Source organism: Ptychodera flava, chromosome 2 (genome assembly GCF_041260155.1).
Source record: "Ptychodera flava strain L36383 chromosome 2, AS_Pfla_20210202, whole genome shotgun sequence".
Classification (NCBI taxonomy): Eukaryota; Metazoa; Hemichordata; class Enteropneusta; family Ptychoderidae; genus Ptychodera; species Ptychodera flava.
In genome coordinates this window covers 40405200-40425089 of record NC_091929.1, presented here as the reverse complement: position 1 = coordinate 40425089, position 19890 = coordinate 40405200, and the positions used below count along the sequence as shown (strand labels likewise).

The following is a 19890-nucleotide window of genomic DNA, read 5'->3' as shown; positions in this document are numbered from 1 at the left end:
TGACCTTTTGATGACCCGCAATAGGACACACGTAGGGACGGACCATTAGATCTTGGGAGGGGGTGGTCAAAACAGAAAAAAAAAATTTTCAGAGCAGAAAGTTAGGAAAAAAAAATCTTCAAACTAGTTTGCAAAATAAAAAAAAAATAAATAGAAGACAAAGGCGTAAAAAAAAAAATCTGCAAAAGTCTTTAAAATTTTGAATTTTTTTTAGATTTTACCGACAGAAAGCAACTTTCTGTATTTTTTAGTACATCCTCCCGGCACATTTTTAATTTTAATTTATACATTTAGAGTGACTGTATCCCTTATACTGGAAGTTGTGATTATCTTATATTTTCAGGACTTTTGTATTCTGATCACTTGAAAATTATGAAATTATAGAACCTGTTTTCTACTTGTTTCCTGCGTACAAACCAAGCAGGTACACTAGGTAAAACATTGAAACTATGGTATGGTTGTCAAGACAGAAAGTTGTATTTGCCTTTTAAGATCAAGGTAAACAGATGCAGGCCACATCAGTTTCATTTTTTTTCACAGCATTTTATTGCAATGATGAATGCAAGAATGGGTGAACAAGTAGAAACACGTCAATAATGATAAAACAACATATCAAGTCATTATGTATTATTTTGCTTTTAAAAAGGCATTTTCAATTCTTTTTTCTAAAAAAACAGCCTCAAAAAACAACAGCAACACATGTTTTAACATTCAACAATACACTACGTAGAATGCCATCTATCCAACAAATCCCACAAAAAACACACAAAAGGGGTTGAACTTTGAAAGTTTCTCGATAGCAAATACTGAATAAATCTGCATGAATAATCGTTTTTGTGTAGCAAATTTCAAAGAAATTGGACAAGCCCTTTCAGAGAATACAGATTTTTTGACCATGAATGGCATAAATTGCCCTAAAAGATAAATATTGAAATTTCAACACATCTATACACATCCAATCAATTTGGACATGCTGCTACAGAGAAATAGATGTTTTGATCAAAAAAGGCAACAATTGCTCTAAAAACACAAATATGCAAATTTAACTATATTATTTAGCTTATTTTAGCTTCTCAGCTTGTCAAAATCAATTGTAAATCATGAGATATGCATGATGTTTGGTGGGTGCGCGCATGTAGCCATTTCACCACGCAGTAGAAAGGGAAGCCAGGAAACCAAAATAGTCAATTTTCAAAACTATAGGAAGCTACTGAGGAGCAAGAAGACCATGATGTTTCAGAGGAAGATGTGTAATCCGAAAGAAATGCTCCCAAAGTGCCACCAAATAACACCATTTTTATTTCTATTTTTCAAAAGCTCCAACAGTAGGAGGGGGACACCCCCCTCCTGACCTCCCCCCGTAAAAATACTCCCCAAGTGCCACCAAATAACACCATTTTAATCTCTATTTTTCAAAAGCTCCAACGGCAGGAGGGGGACACCCCCTCCTGACCACCCCCGCAAAAATACTCCCCAAGTGCCATCAAATAACACCATTTCAATCTCTATTTTTCAAAAGCTCCAACGGTAGCAGGGGGACACCCCCTCCTGACCACCCCCCTGCAAAAATACCCCCCAAGTGCCACCAAATAACACCATTGTAATCTCTATTTTTCAAAAGCTCCAACGGCAGGAGGGGGACACCCCCTCCTGACCTCCCCCTTCAAAAATACTCCCCAAGTGCGACCAAATAACACCATTGTAATCTCTATTTTTCAAAAGCTCCAACAGCAGCAGGGGGACACCCCTCTCCTGACCTCCCCCCCCCCCGTGACCGCTTGCGTGGCCGCTTGTGGTGCTTGACACCACATCTTTGCCCTCTTTATCTTCAGACAGCGACGAACTAAAAAAAAATTATAAATCTGAAAATTTACTCTGAAAAAAAAAATTTGCACAGCTAATCTCAATTGGAAAAAAAAATTCAGAAATTACAATAGTAAAAAAAAAATTTTCACAATTTCATTGTGACCATCCCCCCTCCCAAGTCTAATGGTCCATCCCTTACCCGGTCACATATAGCTCTGCATTTCCACAGCTAGACATGATTATGCCATTTATGACTGTTGTGTTTTTTGTTTCTAATCCACAGAAATACAGAAATAGCTGGAGACTTTGGAATTTTCTCTCAATTTTCCTTCCACGGTGATCTTTAATTAGTTGTTAAAAAATGAAAAAGAAAACTGATCAAATAAATTAAATGTTTCTTCCCTGGCATCTCAAGTGTGTAATGTGTCTGTTGATGGAACTCATATAAATATGGCTAGAAATCATATTAAAACTTCCACATTTTGACATTCATGCATTCATTCTGGACCAGTTTAGCGAAAAGCATACCAAGCAACAAATATTGTTATCAAATATTTAAATCTATGCACCCCTACATATTCAGGTAAATGCAAAATTTATGTACACTATACATATTTGTAAACTTGGTATTTTTTGGATACACTTAGTATAGTATATTTCGGATATCATCAATGATACAGCATTGGACAAAATTTCATCTTTTAATTTTTGCCTGCATTCATTTGTATGCATTCATGAATTAAGTATTTCTAATTAAAAGCGAAGCTGTTTGCGAAATTTGGCTTGCCACACTCTGTAGAACATGTAAAGGGACCGTGTATGGTAGTTTCAACGCTCCGCGAAGTCTCGTAAACTACGAGATTTATCGTAGAGAATTGGCGAGAATGAAAATTAACGTTACACTGGGGGTAAAATTTCAATGGCGTCAAGTCGAGGTTGGACAAATCAAGACGAGGTTGGTGACTCGTTTTCATACAATTTTCCTCAGACTTCAAAATTTGCCGGGACATTTTCACGTGGATAACATTTTCTTACGACGCCGATGCCGATATGCGTTTTTGACAATCGATAAACTCGAAAAATGAGCTCATATCAGAAGATATATTCGCAAGGCCTTGTCAGTCGTCCAGGAACAAAATGGCGGATTTTTTGCGGTGCTGTATTCTAGCTTTCATGTCAGCCTATGCCTGAGGCATGATCAGGCATTCACAGCTAGCGTGGCGTCAATGCTACCGTGACGTCTGGTAAAATGGTAATTACAGTATGCTTGCGTGTTGCCGATCTCAGGAAATCTTTTGCGGTTTTCTTAGAGGTCTAGCTGCTACATTTATCTGACTGAATTAGCGAAACCATCGTATTTTGCATTGTTTTTCTCTTGGAAGAGTTGAAGGGTGTTTCCGGGCTCCAACACTTGAAATGCATGCCAATGAGAGAATTGTGGAATGAAATCGGCCGGGAACCCCATGATTTTACAAATCAGTTTCCTATGTACATGCATTGTGGAGAGACCGTGGTTCTTGGCAAACTACAGTAGGGGGACCATGCTACAGGCTGTAAATATCGATGGCCCTGTTGACTGCGCCCCAGCATTCGTTCTTCTCTGGTGCGTTGTCATGCAAAGCAGAATTGTTGAGTAACTTCCTTTCGATGACTGAATGAGTTCCTGACAGTAATACGAACAATGGCAAGGTTTAATAGCTGCAGTACTGTAGCCCGAGGTTTTGCCTGGGTATTTTGGTTGGACGGCAAAACCAGAACCCAGACAAAACCAGACGCTACAGAATTGCAGCTATGGCAAACTCTGATACTCTGCAAAGATAAAGGTGTCTTCTGTGTATATTGAAAGTTCGTTTTGGGGATTGGAGGAAAGAAGCACCGTCCACAATATTTCCTCAATGTGGTGTGTCTTGATATTTAAAAATATTCAAATTCCCTCTACATCCTAATACATGTACAATGTTGAATTGTGCACACAAGGCCAGTAGCTTATAACTTTTGTTGATTTTTTTTTTCACAATTTTCCTGTTGTTTGTCAATTGCCAGTTTTTGTGCTACTCCCCAGAGTCTGCTGAAACACCTGGCATTGGCAAGTCTGTCAACACTATACATATGAAAGGCGCTGTTAATGATTACATCTGAATCCTAGTCCGGACCAGAATTCACTTGTCAATAACCATACAGTTTACTTATGTATAGGCTCTGTCTGACTTGATACTCTGTATTTCAACATACTGTAAGGAGTAGAACAAGAAACAAATGACATTAACAAAACCTTCAAAGTTAGAGATACTGGCCCTTTGACTCTTGTAATTTTTAACACCAAAATTTGAATGCAACATTTTAACCAATTTTTGTGAACTTTTCTGTAAATTGTTTTTAAATTTGGAAGAAATGGATATCAACGTTCATCAGCTACATTTTTTTATCAAAATTTTGGCAAAATTCAGAAAAAATTGACTGAAGTAAATTTTATAAAGGTGACAAAATAGACTTTGGCGCTCAAAGGGTTGTGTACTATACACGGGAATGTCAGCATCACAAGTTTAGTTGTTGTGCCCCTTCAACATGAGCCTGCAAGTATATTTGTCACTGTCAAAAGTATAAGGGAAATATGCAATACAGAGATCAGTTGCCTGTCCTGACTAAACTGCATAGAGATCTTAAAAGCACAAGCCATGTTGACGCACTTCATTTTAACCCTTTAAGTGCTGCAATTTTTCCCCTCAAAATTATAGTGTGCAACATTTTACCAATTTAATGAATTTTTCTCTAATTTTTTTTTGACAAATTTTTGACCAAATGAACATCACATTTTATTGGCTTCAGATTTTAGCAAAATTTTAGCAAAATTTAAAAAACAGCTTTCTTTCCCATTTGATGTGAAAAATACAATGTGGCATCCTCGTCAAACTTGTGACAGTGAGCTGCTCATCAAACACATTATTTGAAAGAAAATTGTCAAACGTATAAAATCCAGTTGGTTGACATGACTTACTGTACTAAAATGTTAGAAAATTCGAATGAAACCTACAGTGCTGAACAGAAAATCTCCACTTCAGAATATCAATCAAAAATACTGCACAAGTATGTTTAGGGAAATACTGTGGTATGAAACAAACTTACAAGTACTGCCCTTTATCTTACATCACAGTGTTCTCTGTATCAGTTGCAGTAGCCTATTACCATGGCAACAACCCACACAGATCAGGTCCAAGTTGTTCATCATGTGACCGGGGTCACAGAGGTCATTCCAGCTGTGTCAGCAGAAAGCCAAGCTATCCATGCAAGTTTTCCTGAGGTGAGAGTGCAAACAAAATCTTCAGCGAGTATAATGGAAAAGTCTTACTGTGGTTGTCAGTCATGTGCATTCTTCATCTTAAAAATCACCTTTACTTTATTTGATATCTTACAATTAGTATCTATTTCCAAATCTGTTACTTACTATTACCATGCCCTTGTAACCTCCACACTCCACAAATGTAATATCACCACAAATGTAATATCAACCACAATGTAATAAAATCAACCACAAATGTAATAAACTGTCAACCATTAATGTAACAACCCGCAACCACAAATGTAATAAACAAATTAACAAAATGTAATAAACTCAACCATAAATGTAATAAACTTGAACTTGCATATGTGATCATTTGTTTATCAGTGCCCTGAGTAAATAATAACTTTAATAAGACCACGGTGAAATGTTATTGCATACTTTCCTGAAACTAGATTTCCTTTCCGAAACACAGAATAGAATACATTGAGAACGCCATCAGAAAACGGCGAGGTACTGATCAAACCGTTAGATAATGGAAGTGAAACAGCAGTTCTAGACACTGATAATTACATAATAAGGAAGCGTCAAATAACTCGTCAACCAGTGATACCACACAAAGTTTATCACAGATGACTCAGAACAAATAACAGAGAAATATAAACCTTATACAGAAACTTACGACACAAAACTGTTGACGAGAACATATATTCAATCTAGTAAAAAACAATAGGAACAATACCTTGAACACAGTAGAACAAAATTAGACATCCTGGCATCCCTAGTGAAGGATCAAACTTCAAGTGGGACAACATAGGAATACAGACAATCTATCGATTATTCCACACAATTTATCCACTGAAGACGAATTTGAGGAGATTGATTAGGCCAAAGTAGTAAACTCTTTGTTTTGCGTCCACTCTAAATGGGAAAAGGACGCGTCTAAGCGGCTGAAAACACACACAAGAAAATTAACACAATGTAATTTGATTACAGCAAATAAAAAATTGTAACAAAATTTTAGTTCAGAAAAGCTAAGCGGTTATGTCCTAAAATTTCCTATTCAAATACACTGTGTGTGTTTTTTATGAAAACCTTAAAAACCTAAGCGGTTGGGGACGCAAAACAAAGAATTTAATTACTTTGGCCTTAAGAAAGTACGCCAATTTTCGAAAAAAAAACGGCGTTAAAGGATCGTAGTGTTATACTGTCTTTCCGCTCTGGAGTAGAGACTGCACTGACACTCAGATTACAGCTGTGTCTAGCCATGGCCAGTCAGTTCTGTACACAAACAGGGAAATCGTAAAATACACTTTCAAATATGCAAAACACACTAAACGCAAACAATTAAGAAATGAATAATGTGTGGAGTTGCTTTCCTTATTACATAAATCAATATTTAAGGGCTAATTCCTCAATTGCAGCGACAAAATAGATTTATTACATTTATGGGTGACAAGTATTACATTTATGGGTGATTTTGTATTACATTTATGGTTAATATTTATTACATTTGTGGTTGGTGTTTTTATTACATTTATGGTTGATTTTTGTTACATTTATGGGCGATATTACATTTATGGGTGCATTTTATTACAATTGTGGTTGATATTACATTTGTGGAGATTATTACATTTGTGGAGGTTACAGCCCTATCCGTCATATTTTAATTGATCGAGCTGTACCACGTGACTGACCACAAATACACAGTAATGGTTGTTTACATGCTAAAGAATATGAATAATAATGTCGTAACTTTACAGCTAAAACATAAATTGTAATTTGCAGAAAGACCATAATCAATTACAAAATAAAATGGAGCACTTTGGTCACCCCTTTGTTTTTTCCAAACTGTGGAGAATAATGAATGGAATATTTTCAGTTTCATATGGCTGCAAAAGTTTCATATTTCTCATTTGGATGTGCTGAAAAACAATAAAAACATGCTCTAACATAACAGAAATGATATGCATTACTGTCTCATCGAAGACACTAGGCAGTGCCTAAACAGTAATCTACAAGTGTGCCACTGTGCAGGACTCATATTTAAATTCAACTTAGTTAGGTGCATGTTTTGTTGTTGAATTGATATGTAAATTTAGGTCCAGGCTGTTGGCCAATCAGAAGTGCAGGTGATCCAAGTAGATAATGGTGAAGCTGGACAAGGAAAGATTTATCAGGTCATTGCAGTGGAGCAACCAGATAGCACACACACAGACGCTGTACACCACAGTAAGGCCATTAAGTTTCATCAAAATATTGCAAGTGTCCCAGTGTTTTCTCCAGCTTTCTATCACAAGGGGGTAATGTTCCCCTCTGCTTAAAATATTTTCTTGGGTGGTGGTGGGGGGGGGGATAAGGTTCTGATTGGGGGGGGGGCATAATAAATTTTACAAATTTAAGTTATGCAAATTAGGGTTTTGAAGGTATTGGCACCAAAAGTGAATCAAATATCGAACGAAAGCAAGTCTCCTTTTTCTTGCTCTTTATCCGACCAATGTAGCAAATGTTTAATATATTAGAAGCCGCCTCAACTCATTCACACGAGTTCATACAGAGTTTTGTAATCTTGGCAGAGAGTGGGTTTGATCAACTTTGTGATGTTATCACAGACACTAATCATAGTGTAGATTCACGTCTATTATGTTTCATGATGTATCGAAATATATATACATATATATATATATATATATATATATATATATATATATATATATATATATATATATATATATATATATATATATATATATATATATATACCGTATATATATATATATATATATATATACATATATATATATATATATATATCCAAATGTGTTATCAAAGCACTGGCCCTAGAAACAGTCTATGGCGGGAGGGGGGCATTTTCCCTATAGGTCAGGTGTTCACACATCTCATTCATTGTTTACAGGTCTTTCTGTTGCAATCACATTTAGATATTTGAAGCACTTGGCTTTCTATGTATAGTTATTTTTACAATTTGTCTCCGTTATTGGAAATACATAAATCCCAATTGTTCCATATGTATAGCTTTTTACTTCCCATGTGGCCAGCCTTTGCCTTTTGTTTAAAATGATTAATCGTACAAATCTCATCAAAGACACATCTCTTAACCATTTTCCTGCCAGACAGTATCATTTCCCCGTCTGCAAAGTCAGTAGAAAGCAGTAATTACCCAAAACCATGTGTATTTTTATCCACTTTGCTTGGTATGTTAACTCTCGCAGCGCCAAAGTCAATTTCTGTCACCTCTTTAAATATACTCTAGAGAAGCCATTTTTTTTCAGATTTTTGCCAAAATTTTGATAAAATGATCTGTAGCAAATGAAATGTGATGTCTATTTGGTCCAAAAGTATCTTAAAAAGTGGTAAAATACCAAAAACTGGTAAATATTGCGCTGAAATTTTGGTGGGAAAAAATTATTGCACTCAAGGGTTACGGCAGCTTTAGTCTGTAAACGTCATGATAACAGTATCTGCACGTTTTTTTTCACCTTCAAATGTTCAATTTTATATTAAAATGCACTGTATAGGACATGTTATGCTGCATTAGTTTTAACCAAGTTGACCTCATGGTGAATTCACTCTGCAGGGTAAGGGTTATTAGCCCTTCGAGTGCAAAAGTCAACTATTGTTGACTTTATAGAATAAAACATAGCCAGCAACTTTTTTTCAGATCTAGTCAATTTTTTTCAGATATTTCCCAAAATTTTGGTCAAACATTGTAGCCATTGAAAGCTTATGTCCATTTGTTCCAAAATTATCAAAAAATTACAGAAAAATTCATAACAATTGGTAAAATGCTACACTGAAATTTATGTGGGAAAATTACAGCACTCACAGGTTAAGGGCACTAAAGGCATGATATTTTGAGACTGATGATATTAGTTAGACAATTTGCTGATATTACGCCTCTACGCTTATCTAAAACTGTTCTGAAACAAGTCTACTGCAAGATGTTATCATATCTAAGTGAAGTATTTCATGAATAACCTCCAACTCAACAATGCAGGCATTGCAATTCCATTCAAGACTTAGCAAAGACAATATATCACTAGAATGAATCATGCCATTCTTTTCAGTCACTGAAGTCAACCCTAACACCTCAGGAACAGAGGCAATTCAAGATGTAGCCCACAGTTCAGTGACAGCGCTTCTAGAGAACACAGCCAGCGGTGTCGTCGTCCAGCAAGTCCAGGAATCCACTCCGCACAAAGAATTACCCACAGGCTGTCCGGCCTGGGCTGCACGGTTAAAAGAATGTGAGGTGAGATGTGTTAGGCAGAGGTTTGCCGTGTAAGGTAGTATGCGCCTCGAAAGTGAAAGACTTAAAACATTTGCTCAAACTTTCCTCAATGAAACTTTAGCCATTCTCTTACCAAATCAAGAATAAAGATCAGGGGTCACTGTGCAAAGCCTGGAACGAGTGAAACAACTTGCCTAAAATTTACTGATATTTGAAATTCAAAATGGCCACCATCCCTGTGTTAACTCTATGGGCAAAAATGAAATTTTTGAATATTGAAAAGTAATGATGTCAACATTGTTCTCAGTCCAAGAGCTTTGAAATGAGCCCCCACAAGTGGTAGATCAGAAAGGAATTTTAAAAAGTTCTGAGTCCCAATATCTGTCCCGAGGCACATTCTACCTTAAGGTAGTATGCATCTCGAAAGTGAAAGACTTAAACTTTTGCTCAAACTTTACTCAGTGAAACTTTCAACCATTTTCTTACCAAAGCAAGAATAAAAATCAGGGGTCACCGTGCAAACTTTGGTACTAGAGAGACAAATAACTTGCGCTTTCACGATATGTGAAATTCAAAATGGCCACCATCCCTGTGTTAACTCTATGGGAAAAAATAAAATTTTCGATTTTCGAAAAACTAAGACCATAAAAACTTTTCTTTCGCCGAGAGCTTCAAAATGAGGCCCCACAAGAGGTAGGTCAGAAGAAAATTGATAAAATTTTAAGGCCCGAATTTCTGTCCCCAAGGTGCGTTCTACCTTAAGGTAGATTGCGTCTCAGGGAGAGATATATTCAGACTATTAAATTTTTACAAAACTTTTCAGATGTGCTCCTTGTTTGGACTCATGTTGAAGCTTTCTGGTTCAGATAAACATTTCACCATCTTGGCTTGTGTAAACAGGAATAATGTAATATTTTTTCATAGAGTTAACACAGAGTGTGGCAGCCATTTACAGTTTCAAATATTGGTAAATTTTAGATCATTTGGTTCCCTTTTAACAAAATTTGCACAGTGAACTGTGATTTCAATGCTTGATTATGAAAGAGTGTTCCTGAATGAAAGAGGATATTTCAAGTTTTACTTACCGGAGAAAAGTTGGAGTAAAAGTTTAAAATTTTCCATTTCATGGTGCGTACGACCCCAAAATTCAAAATTCCAATCCAATGAATGATGATTTTCCTGACATATCACATTTGCATGAAGAGTCTACCTGCATCTACTGCTTTGTGTATGTTTATGAATAGGCCAAACTGATCAGTTCTTTGTAGTTAAAATGACAATAATGACAAAATTCCGCTTGTCCTGTGCAGTTTTATCATACACTCACATTGAGCTGGTGTGCCAGACCACCAAAATTGTGAATGTACAACTCTAGTTGAGCTAAATAAGTCTGTGATCACAAGCAAGTTATGAGTAATTTTCCAGATTGCACTGAGCTCTGAGTAATTGAGGCAAATGGTCAGTTGTGTCATCACTCGTCAACAAATATAATATAATATAATAATATAATATTGGGTTCTTATATAGCACACATATCCACAAGTACATGTGCTCAAGGCGCTTTACAATTATTATTACCCCTGGTCACTGGACCGAATATGATACCACTCAACTCCCTGGGGAGCAAACAACAGCTCACATGTGCAGCAAATAAGCGCAGCAGAGCTAAACGCACACATAACAACCTCTGTCCTACCAGGTACCCATCACTCCCTGGGTGGGAGAAGCAATGAGGAACAAAGTCCCTTTCTCAAGGACACAACACCATAGCCATGCCGGGGCTCGAACTCACCATCCTGTGATCGTGAGTCCACTCCTCTAACCACTGGCCCGTGATGCCTCCTGATGATGATGCCTATAGTTATATCAGAATAATATGATCGCCAAAACTATTTGTACAAATGAGTTTGTTTTTTTCCATCATTCTCAGGCTATTGGGGACTCATATCGAGGCTATGTTGAGAGTGAGGTTGAACTTGACCTGTTACTCACATACCACAAACAACAGACTGGTACATTCTGGGGAACCAGGCAGTCACCCAGTCAGAACAAACCATCAAAACGTCTCATGTGGAAATCTCAATACGTTCCTTACGATGGAATTCCATTTCTCAATGCAGGTAAGTGGATAAAACAATAACTGCATCCCAGGTTGCCCGGGGCAGTCAACCCTTCATCACCAATGGTTTGGCCCACATCCTTTGTCATTAACCCTTTTTGAGCGCCAAAGTCAATTTTTGTCAACTTTACAAAATATACCCTAGTCAAATTTTCTCAGATTTTTGCCAAAATTTTGATACAAAACTGTAGCTAATTAAATGTGATGTCCATTTGCTCCAAAATTATCAAAATAAATGCACAAAAATTCATAAAAATTGGTAAAATGTTGCACTAAAGTTTTGGTGGAAAAATTCAAGCACTCAAAGGGTTAATGCTGTTTGTTGACCTGTGTACAGGGAATCAGGGATAAACAGGTTCAAATTTTGGCTAGCCGGTGAAATTTTACAGTAACCTGCCTTGTTGACAGGTTGGAATAATTTCCAATTGTTTGAATTACTGTGTTCAGATGCCGAGTACGTTAACTCTGTAGTTGGAGCAGAAAACTTCATTGTGTGAGATTTCAGAACCTGGAACCGAGTATTTGTAAACAGCCTTGACAGTACAGTCAAGCAGACAACCAAAAGTGTCTACTCTAGTATGGCAAGGCACATACGTGGTGTTCCAATCAGGCTGTTCTTAAAAAACAATTTCAAAAGTTTTAATGTTTTTAAATAATCTCCAGGCGTTTAATAATTTAGTTTGTTTTGACTCTTTCATCCAAATGCCCTTGTTTTAGTATTAATCTTCTACATCATGTATGCTAGTGAGTCAAGGGGACGGTTTCAGCACCAATAAATAACTACTTTACCACAACTGGTGTCAGCTTTCGTCCCATCCAAAGAATACACTGGTGTACTTGCCACAGTTACAGCATATGTACATAATTATTTATTTGCAGGCAGCCGAGCCATTGTGATGGAATGCCAGTATGGGCCAAGACGGAAAGGTGGACAAAACAAGAAACTGACAGATGCCACATCTTTCAAAACCACGTGTCCTGCCAGGTACTCACGCGTCAATACTTCCTGTAACCTTTAACCCCAGTCTCTATGGAGACTTGTCCATTTATGGTACATGTACTCTAGACAACAGAGTGTGTTGTGTTCCTCTATATACATGTACGGTAATATATGAGTAGTTGTGAAAATTGTGAAGAATTTGCATACATTTCAGATAAATTGTTTCCAAAATTTCAGATGTTGATATTTTGCATTGTCATTTTCTGATATACTGGTAAGATAACTTTGAGAAGACCATTTAGGTTGTTTTACTATCTAACTTGGGTGACGTCTAATAGTTTTATTTCAAGCTTAAATACAAGCACATGTTGTGGAATTCAGTTTATTGGATATTCTATTTTTCTGTTAAAATCTGTTATCACTTTCTGCATGATTTGTACAAGTGCATCAAATAACACTGCAAAAGTGTCAGTAATTGTCTTCATAAAGACTCAGCCAACGTACACTAACTTTTAACATTCACATCATTTTCCAAAAGAATTTACATCAAGAAAGTTCGGAAGTTCCCAGAGCTGAAAGTGGACACTGGACCAGGTGTTGACAGAAAGACACTGAGACTCCAGCAAGATAGAGCCTTTGCAATACTCAGAGACAAACCAGACAACATCACTGGAGTTGAAAGGTCAGGGGTCAAAATACCTTACATGTACATACAAGTGAATACCTGCAAAAATTGCATCTTCATAGTTACCTAGACACAAACTAGATAACATCAACAGAGTTGAAAGGTCAGGGGTCGTAATACTTACATGTACATACAGTGAAATTCCTGCAAAAATTACATCTTCATAGTTACCGAGACACAAACTAGATAACATCAACAGTGTTGAAAGGTCAGGGGTCGTAATACCTTACTTTATAAGTGAATTTCTTCAAAAATCACATTTTTATAGTTACCCAGAGACAAATCACACAAGGTTAGTGGAGTTGAAAGGTTAAAGGTCATTTGTCAAGATATTTTACATCAGTAGCTTACATATGCCCTCAAAATTACATATTTAGAGTAACCAGAATTGAAAGTCAAAGGTCATGTTACCTTATGGTAACATCTTACCATGAAAATCATGTCCCAATGACCTAACATTTTATTCTATGACTCGTAAGAGAGTAATACTTTTTCTGTAGTCGTTGTTTTGTCACCATTGAATCCTATCAAGGGTGTGTGGGTTGATGTAGGAGGCATGATACTGTATAAAAGACAATGACTCGCAATTGTTCCATGTGTACAATAATACATATTGATACCACAAGACTTTAGGCAAGGCTAACTGTACTAAATGTACCAGGTATAGTTGCAACAAGTTCAAAGAAACACAGTTAGCCATGAACCAGTCTACAGCCTCAGTGCACTTACATCTCTTGGAAAATGTCTGTTACAGATTTTATGTACAGCTGCCAACCACGAAAGCCCATGAGTATCACGATGAACCGCCGACACCTTTCTATGGGGTGAGCATTCAGATGGGATCAGCGTCTAGTGAGCCTGCTATTCCAAAGAGGATGCACCCAAGAGTGGCTGATAAACTACGACAAATTGTGTCTGAAGGAAACAGGAATGTGTATCAAGTCAGGAAAATGCTAAGGTAAGATTTGAAATAATCAAATCTTTTCCACAATCATGGTTTAGAATTTCAAATATTTGATAAATTTTTGGTAATTTCTTTCTCCAGACATAAACTTGAATGATTCAACCCTTTACGTGCCAGACAGTATCACTTCCCCATCTGCTAAGTCTGTAAAAAGTGGTATTGAGCCAAAACCATATGTATTTTCACCCACTTGCTTGGTATGTTATAGCATCTTTAGTCTGTAAAAATAATGTTTACAATATCCCTGTCATCATGGACCTTCAAATCTTCAGTCTTTGTTAAAATGCACCATATTGGTCCTATTGGACATGTTTTGCTTCACTAGTTGAAAGCTCCATAAGCTGTATCTTTTCGCTATTTTTTCAGCACTTTTCTTTTGTGGTTTCCCTACACTTTCTGCATTGAATCCCTAAACTGTAATTTAATGCCAAGTATTTAGCATATCAACACAACCTATATGAGTATGTAATCTACATTGTTATTGTTGAAATTGTATTCAGATCTGGACTTGAATTCATTTGTAAACAATAAAGTTGATAACTACACACACACAAGCTGTGTTGACAAAAAGAATACTCGAAATTTCAGCATGACAAATGGATAAGAGTCAGACACGGTAGTTGATATACAAAAGCAGAATACTAAAAAACTGGCCACAAGTTACAGCTTATGTCCCTTTAATCAACTTGACCTGATGGTGAAATATGAACTTGGCAGGAAAAGGGTTAAACTGTACCTGTACTTGAAAGTGTAAGCAACTTTCCTTGAAAGTTTATGCAACTTGAAAGTTGAAGCAAAAGTTAAAAACTTTATTTCAGCTTGCATATTACATTTGCTCAATGTCTTCTATCTTCTATATTTAGATACTATTTTGCAAATAACATCAACTTTTGAAAATGTGTCAAGTACTTCTTGCTATCAGAACTTTACATGTCAATGTGTTGCCTCAAATTTCTACCACACCAGGGCGTTTGTAGAGAGGGAGTTATTCCATGGAGAGACTGTCCCGGAAAAACACAACCTGGCGTATTTTCCAACCATACATGACATTCAGAATCACATACACAGAGCTGTCAAGGACATTGACACTGGGGAACTATCAGCCGTTCAGCCAACGGCAACTGTGAGTAGACATCCTTCAAGATTTGAAATAAGTTGTTTTGCTTTTAGTATCAAATGTCGTTATTCTGTAATTTCAGGTCATTGTCCCAGTACTCAGTACATCCTTAGACGGATTTTCATGCAGTTAACAATACTACAGAGATACAATAAATATGATCATATGTTAAAGGTATACTGTCACCTGTTCCAATTTTGCCACAGATACCATCAGTGGAAAGAGAAACTCTAAACAATCACAGATTTTAAGCGGGCGGCCGCTTTTTAAAAATAGCGCCCTCACATGGACATTTTGACTACCAAAGGACACCCCTTTGACCATATATAGGCATATTTAGATTACAGGTGACTGTATACCTTTAAGTATTTCAGAGAAATAATAGTTAACAACCAGTTGAAAGAAAGCTTTAAATATAATTTGCTCATGAGTTCAGAATTAAAATACATGCATATGTTATGAAAGCGTGAAACTGGTTTAGTAAATTGACAATGAGGATAGATGGTTCCAACTTGATGTGCTGTGTGTCAATATAAACTGTCACTATTGACAAATGAATTCTAGTGTAGAATAAAATTTGCTTGTCAACTGTAATGTTGGGTGTTAGATCCATAAGTTGTGTTGACAAAAGTTGATTCGTTTTTAACATAATTATGGGAGTTAATGAGAAACTGCATTTTACAAACAGAGCAAAAGTTCTTGAAAATTTGTCAAAGTTACAGCGAATGGAACTTTAACAAAAACACATCCTTGTGACTTTATGCATTCCTCATAAAAATACATTTATTTGCTCAGTGCAAATCAGAGCTACACCATTAGACCAAAGTTGAAATGATGTAAAACCTTTGACTTTCTGTCTTCCACAGATAAATGACGGACTGGTACCAGTGAGGAACAGGCCACGGCCGAGGCCACCAGCCAATTGCAGCAGCAGCTTTGGCAGACGACAACTGGGGAAGAGCCCCAGACACAAACGGTAACAGTCACCCTGACACAAAACCCAGGGAAGGTAAGAGACATATCCAGAGGGGTTTCTGGTGTTAAAGCAGCAGTCCCCTTGCCCCTGGTTCTGGCATGGGTGCTTGCTTACATTGACTGTTTATAAGATTGTAATCCTTTGTTCTTCTTGAAAGTTGTGCACAGTTAATCAATTTGCCCAGAGATTAAGCTGATAAAAAACCTCCTTTTATAAACGTACATGTATGCTAGTACCTGCCCTCTATTCCACATGCATCAGATAAGAGAATATGTAATCAAGCTGTATTTCTTACGGATGACACTGTGTCTCCAGATATGACGTTGTACATTTACTTAACGAATACCTTGTGTCTTGAGTAGTCAAGATATATTTGTGATTCCATGAGCATACGACTTGAATATTTTCTTATGAGTCTTGGGTTGGAGGATGACATCTTGCTGTGAATTAACAAAAGTTACAACAAACCTAGCTAAGGATAAAAAATTGTTTATTATGGAATATTCTTTTTTAGTTACATTTTGACTGAAGAAGTGTTCCGGCTTTAATAATATTGATTTAGAACCATAGAACATTCATTATGGACAAACTCACATCACAGCTCACTTATCTGGTCTTAGATTTTCTATAGCCAGAGTAGCTGTGGAAATAACAGTGTTTCACCATGTTGTATTCATTGAACATTATCTCGACCTCTTCATTTTACATCTAGATAATGGAGCTGTGATCTCATTGGTGGAGACTACATTGAGTGACGGAACGACACAAATCAGCAATACGCTATCACCAAAAACAGCACAACTACTGTCCCAGTTAAACCCCAGAATATTTGAAAACTCCCAGATTGCAAAGGTAAGGTGTAATTTTACTGCTATAAGTCTATCTGTATCTTATTGTCTAATATTAATTTTTATACATGTACCTCTCTCTATCTATCCATCTAGCTATCTGTCCATGTGTCCATCTATTTGTCTATTTATCTGTTTATATGTCTATCTGTATATTTACCTATCTATATATCTATCTACTATCTGTCTATCTATCTATCTGTCGATCTATCTATCTGTCTGTCTGTCTGTGGGACAATCTCTGTATTTACCTATCTGTCTATCTATCTACAAGATGTATTTATCTACCTACCTTTCTATCTCTTTCTATCTATCAGTCTGTTTGTGTGTCTCTCTATCTATCAGTCTATCTATCTACCTATTTATTTATCTACTGGTCTATCTACTACATGTATCCATCTATCCACACTATGGAAACGTGCAAAGGTCACCCCGCTACATAAGGGCGGAAGTATAGGTGACCCTGGTAATTACCGGCAGTTAGTATTTTACCAATTTTATCCAAAGTGTTGGAGCGACATATCCATAATCATCTAACTACTTACTTACAAGATAATAACCTATTACATGGCAAACAATCGGGATTTAGAGCTTTTCACTCATGCCAGTCTGCTCTTACTTCACTTTTGGATTCATGGTGTTGTAATATAGACAAAAAACAATTAATTGGTGTAATTTTTCTCGATTTAAGTAAAGCATTTGATCTTGTTAACCATACTATTTTGATCCAAAAACTTAGAATCTACGGCGTTAGAGATAACGCTCTCCACTTTTTTCAGTCATATCTTGCCAACAGAGTACAGTGTGTTGTTATGAATGGTTACAAATCTGATAATGTACCATTGTCAGTTGGTGTACCCCAAGGGTCAATTCTAGGCCCACTACTGTTTTTGTTATATATTAATGACATGCCTCTACATACAACTAAATGTGAAGTTGAGATGTTTGCCGATGATAGTACAATGCACACGTCGGCTAAGACCACTGATGAATTAGAATGTAATTTAAATAGTGACCTTGAACATATTAATAATTGGTGTTTAAACAACAAAATTGTGTCCTAATACTGAGAAAACCAAATGCATGTTGGTCACTACTAGGCAAAAACGGTCACACTTGACTAGTTCAGTACTAAACGTTAAACTTGGTAGCAATAATATTGAAAATGTTGATTGTGAGAAACTTCTTGGTGTTACTATTCAGAGTGATTTGTCTTGGGCATCTCATGTCCATAATATTGTGAAGAAAATCAAATGTAAACTATATCTCTTGGCCAGAATAAGGCCATTTCTACCAACCTCAGCGAGGCGCCAGTTTTACAATTGTTTTATTTTACCCTATTTTGACTATTGTCTTAGTATTTGGGGTTGTTGTAGTCAGAAGGATATGGATCGTTTAACCCTTTTCCTGCCAGACAGTATTAAGACTATTACTTCCCCATCAGCCAAGTCAGTAAAAAGCGGTATTGAGCCAAAACATGACATATTTTCACACGCTTGGCTTGGTATGTTACAGCATCTTTAGTCTAAAAAAATCAAGTTTACAGTATTTATGTTTTCAACAGCCTTCAAATGTACAGTATTATGTTAAAATACACCATATGGAACATGTTGCGTTTTATTAATGTTAACCATCTTGACCTGATGGTGAAATATGGACTTGGCAGGAAAAGGGTTAAAACGGTTTTTAAAACGGGCAATGAGATTAATTTTGGATTGTGACTCTGGCACTCCCTCTGTGGAAATGTTTACTCGTTTGAAATGGTATCCACTATCCTATCGTTACAAGTATAAATTAGTTGTGTCTGTCTACAAAGCTCTTTTTGGCATGGCTCCATCTTATATCCGGGACATGTTAACATTGTACGATGCACAAAGATCTTTAAGATCTGTTTTTAATGAAACTTTAAAAGTACCATTTGCCAGAACTGAATTGCTGAAACAATCTTTTAGAGTATCTGCTCCGAGGTTTTATAACGAGTTGCCCACATCAATAAGAGGCTGTACAAGCCTTTCAATTTTTAAACGTGCTTGTTATAAATTTTATTTACAAAGTTTTACTGATGCTGTCACCTTCTGATCATTTTATGTTGTTGTTGATTTTGTTGTGTTGCTGTTTGTTTTATGTTTTTTAACTTTGCTGTGCTGTTGTTTGTATTTGTATTTTAACTTTCTTTGTGCTCGACCCTTGTGAAAAGAGGCGTATACCTATCAAGGCTATCGAGTTGAAATAAAGATTATTATTATTATTATTATTATTATCTACCTATGCCTTTTGTCTATCTATCTATCTACCTATCTATCTATCTATCTATCTATCTATCTATCTATCTATCTATCTACCTATCTATCTATCTATCTATCTATCTATCTATTAATCTAGGTATCATGGCATACATTAATTAGACAACGTTTTGCTACACACAGTAATACAGCTGTTTCCCAATAAACCTCAGTGTGAAATCATGACCTTTGAAAACAACTTGTCATAACTGCATGGAAATATTTATATCCATACTAGGTAAAACACGATGGCTCAGACACTATTACAATTGAAATGCAACAACTACAGCCAAACACATCAGAGCAGAGACCATAGACCTTGCTGCTGTGTCGTCCATAGCAACACCAGAACAACAAGGAGCCCCCATGGTAACAATTGCCATGGCGCCACAGTCAACCTTGTCACCAGTTGAACAACTGCTCCAGGGTCAAACTGAGGTCAAAGGTCAGTGGTTCAATTGTTATTCCTCAAACAATATAGAGGAGAGCTTTATCAGCCTGAGAGGTTTTTTAGCTCCCATAGCCATATGTATATATGGCAATGGAAGCTATTCTTATAGGCTAGGGAAATGTCTGTATGTATGTATGTCTGTATGTCTGTATGTCTGTATGTCTGTATGTCTG

The 19890-nt window shown here is 36.6% G+C and overlaps 1 protein-coding gene across 1 annotated transcript; it reads left to right on the top strand.

The window, feature by feature from the left end:
* Nucleotides 1–2918: 2918 nt before the first annotated feature.
* On the top strand, nt 2919–16140 carry LOC139150216 (calcium-responsive transcription factor-like). The gene is made up of 10 exons (XM_070722447.1): nt 2919–3058; nt 4973–5104; nt 7186–7315; nt 9172–9356; nt 11266–11455; nt 12334–12439; nt 12933–13076; nt 13834–14037; nt 15010–15166; nt 16027–16140. Exons 2-10 carry the CDS (start codon nt 4991–4993, stop codon nt 16138–16140), a joined length of 1344 nt encoding a protein of 447 aa, XP_070578548.1. The 5' UTR covers nt 2919–3058; nt 4973–4990.
* The last annotated feature ends 3750 nt before the right edge of the window (nt 16141–19890 follow it).

Coding starts and splice junctions, on each gene's coding strand:
- LOC139150216 (XM_070722447.1), top strand. CDS start 4,991: ATGGCAACAACCCACACAGATCAGGTCCAAGTTGTTCATCATGTGACC. Junction 11,456..12,333: donor AATTCCATTTCTCAATGCAG/GTAAGTGGATAA, acceptor ATTTATTTGCAG/GCAGCCGAGCCATTGTGATG. Junction 12,440..12,932: donor AAAACCACGTGTCCTGCCAG/GTACTCACGCGT, acceptor ATTTTCCAAAAG/AATTTACATCAAGAAAGTTC.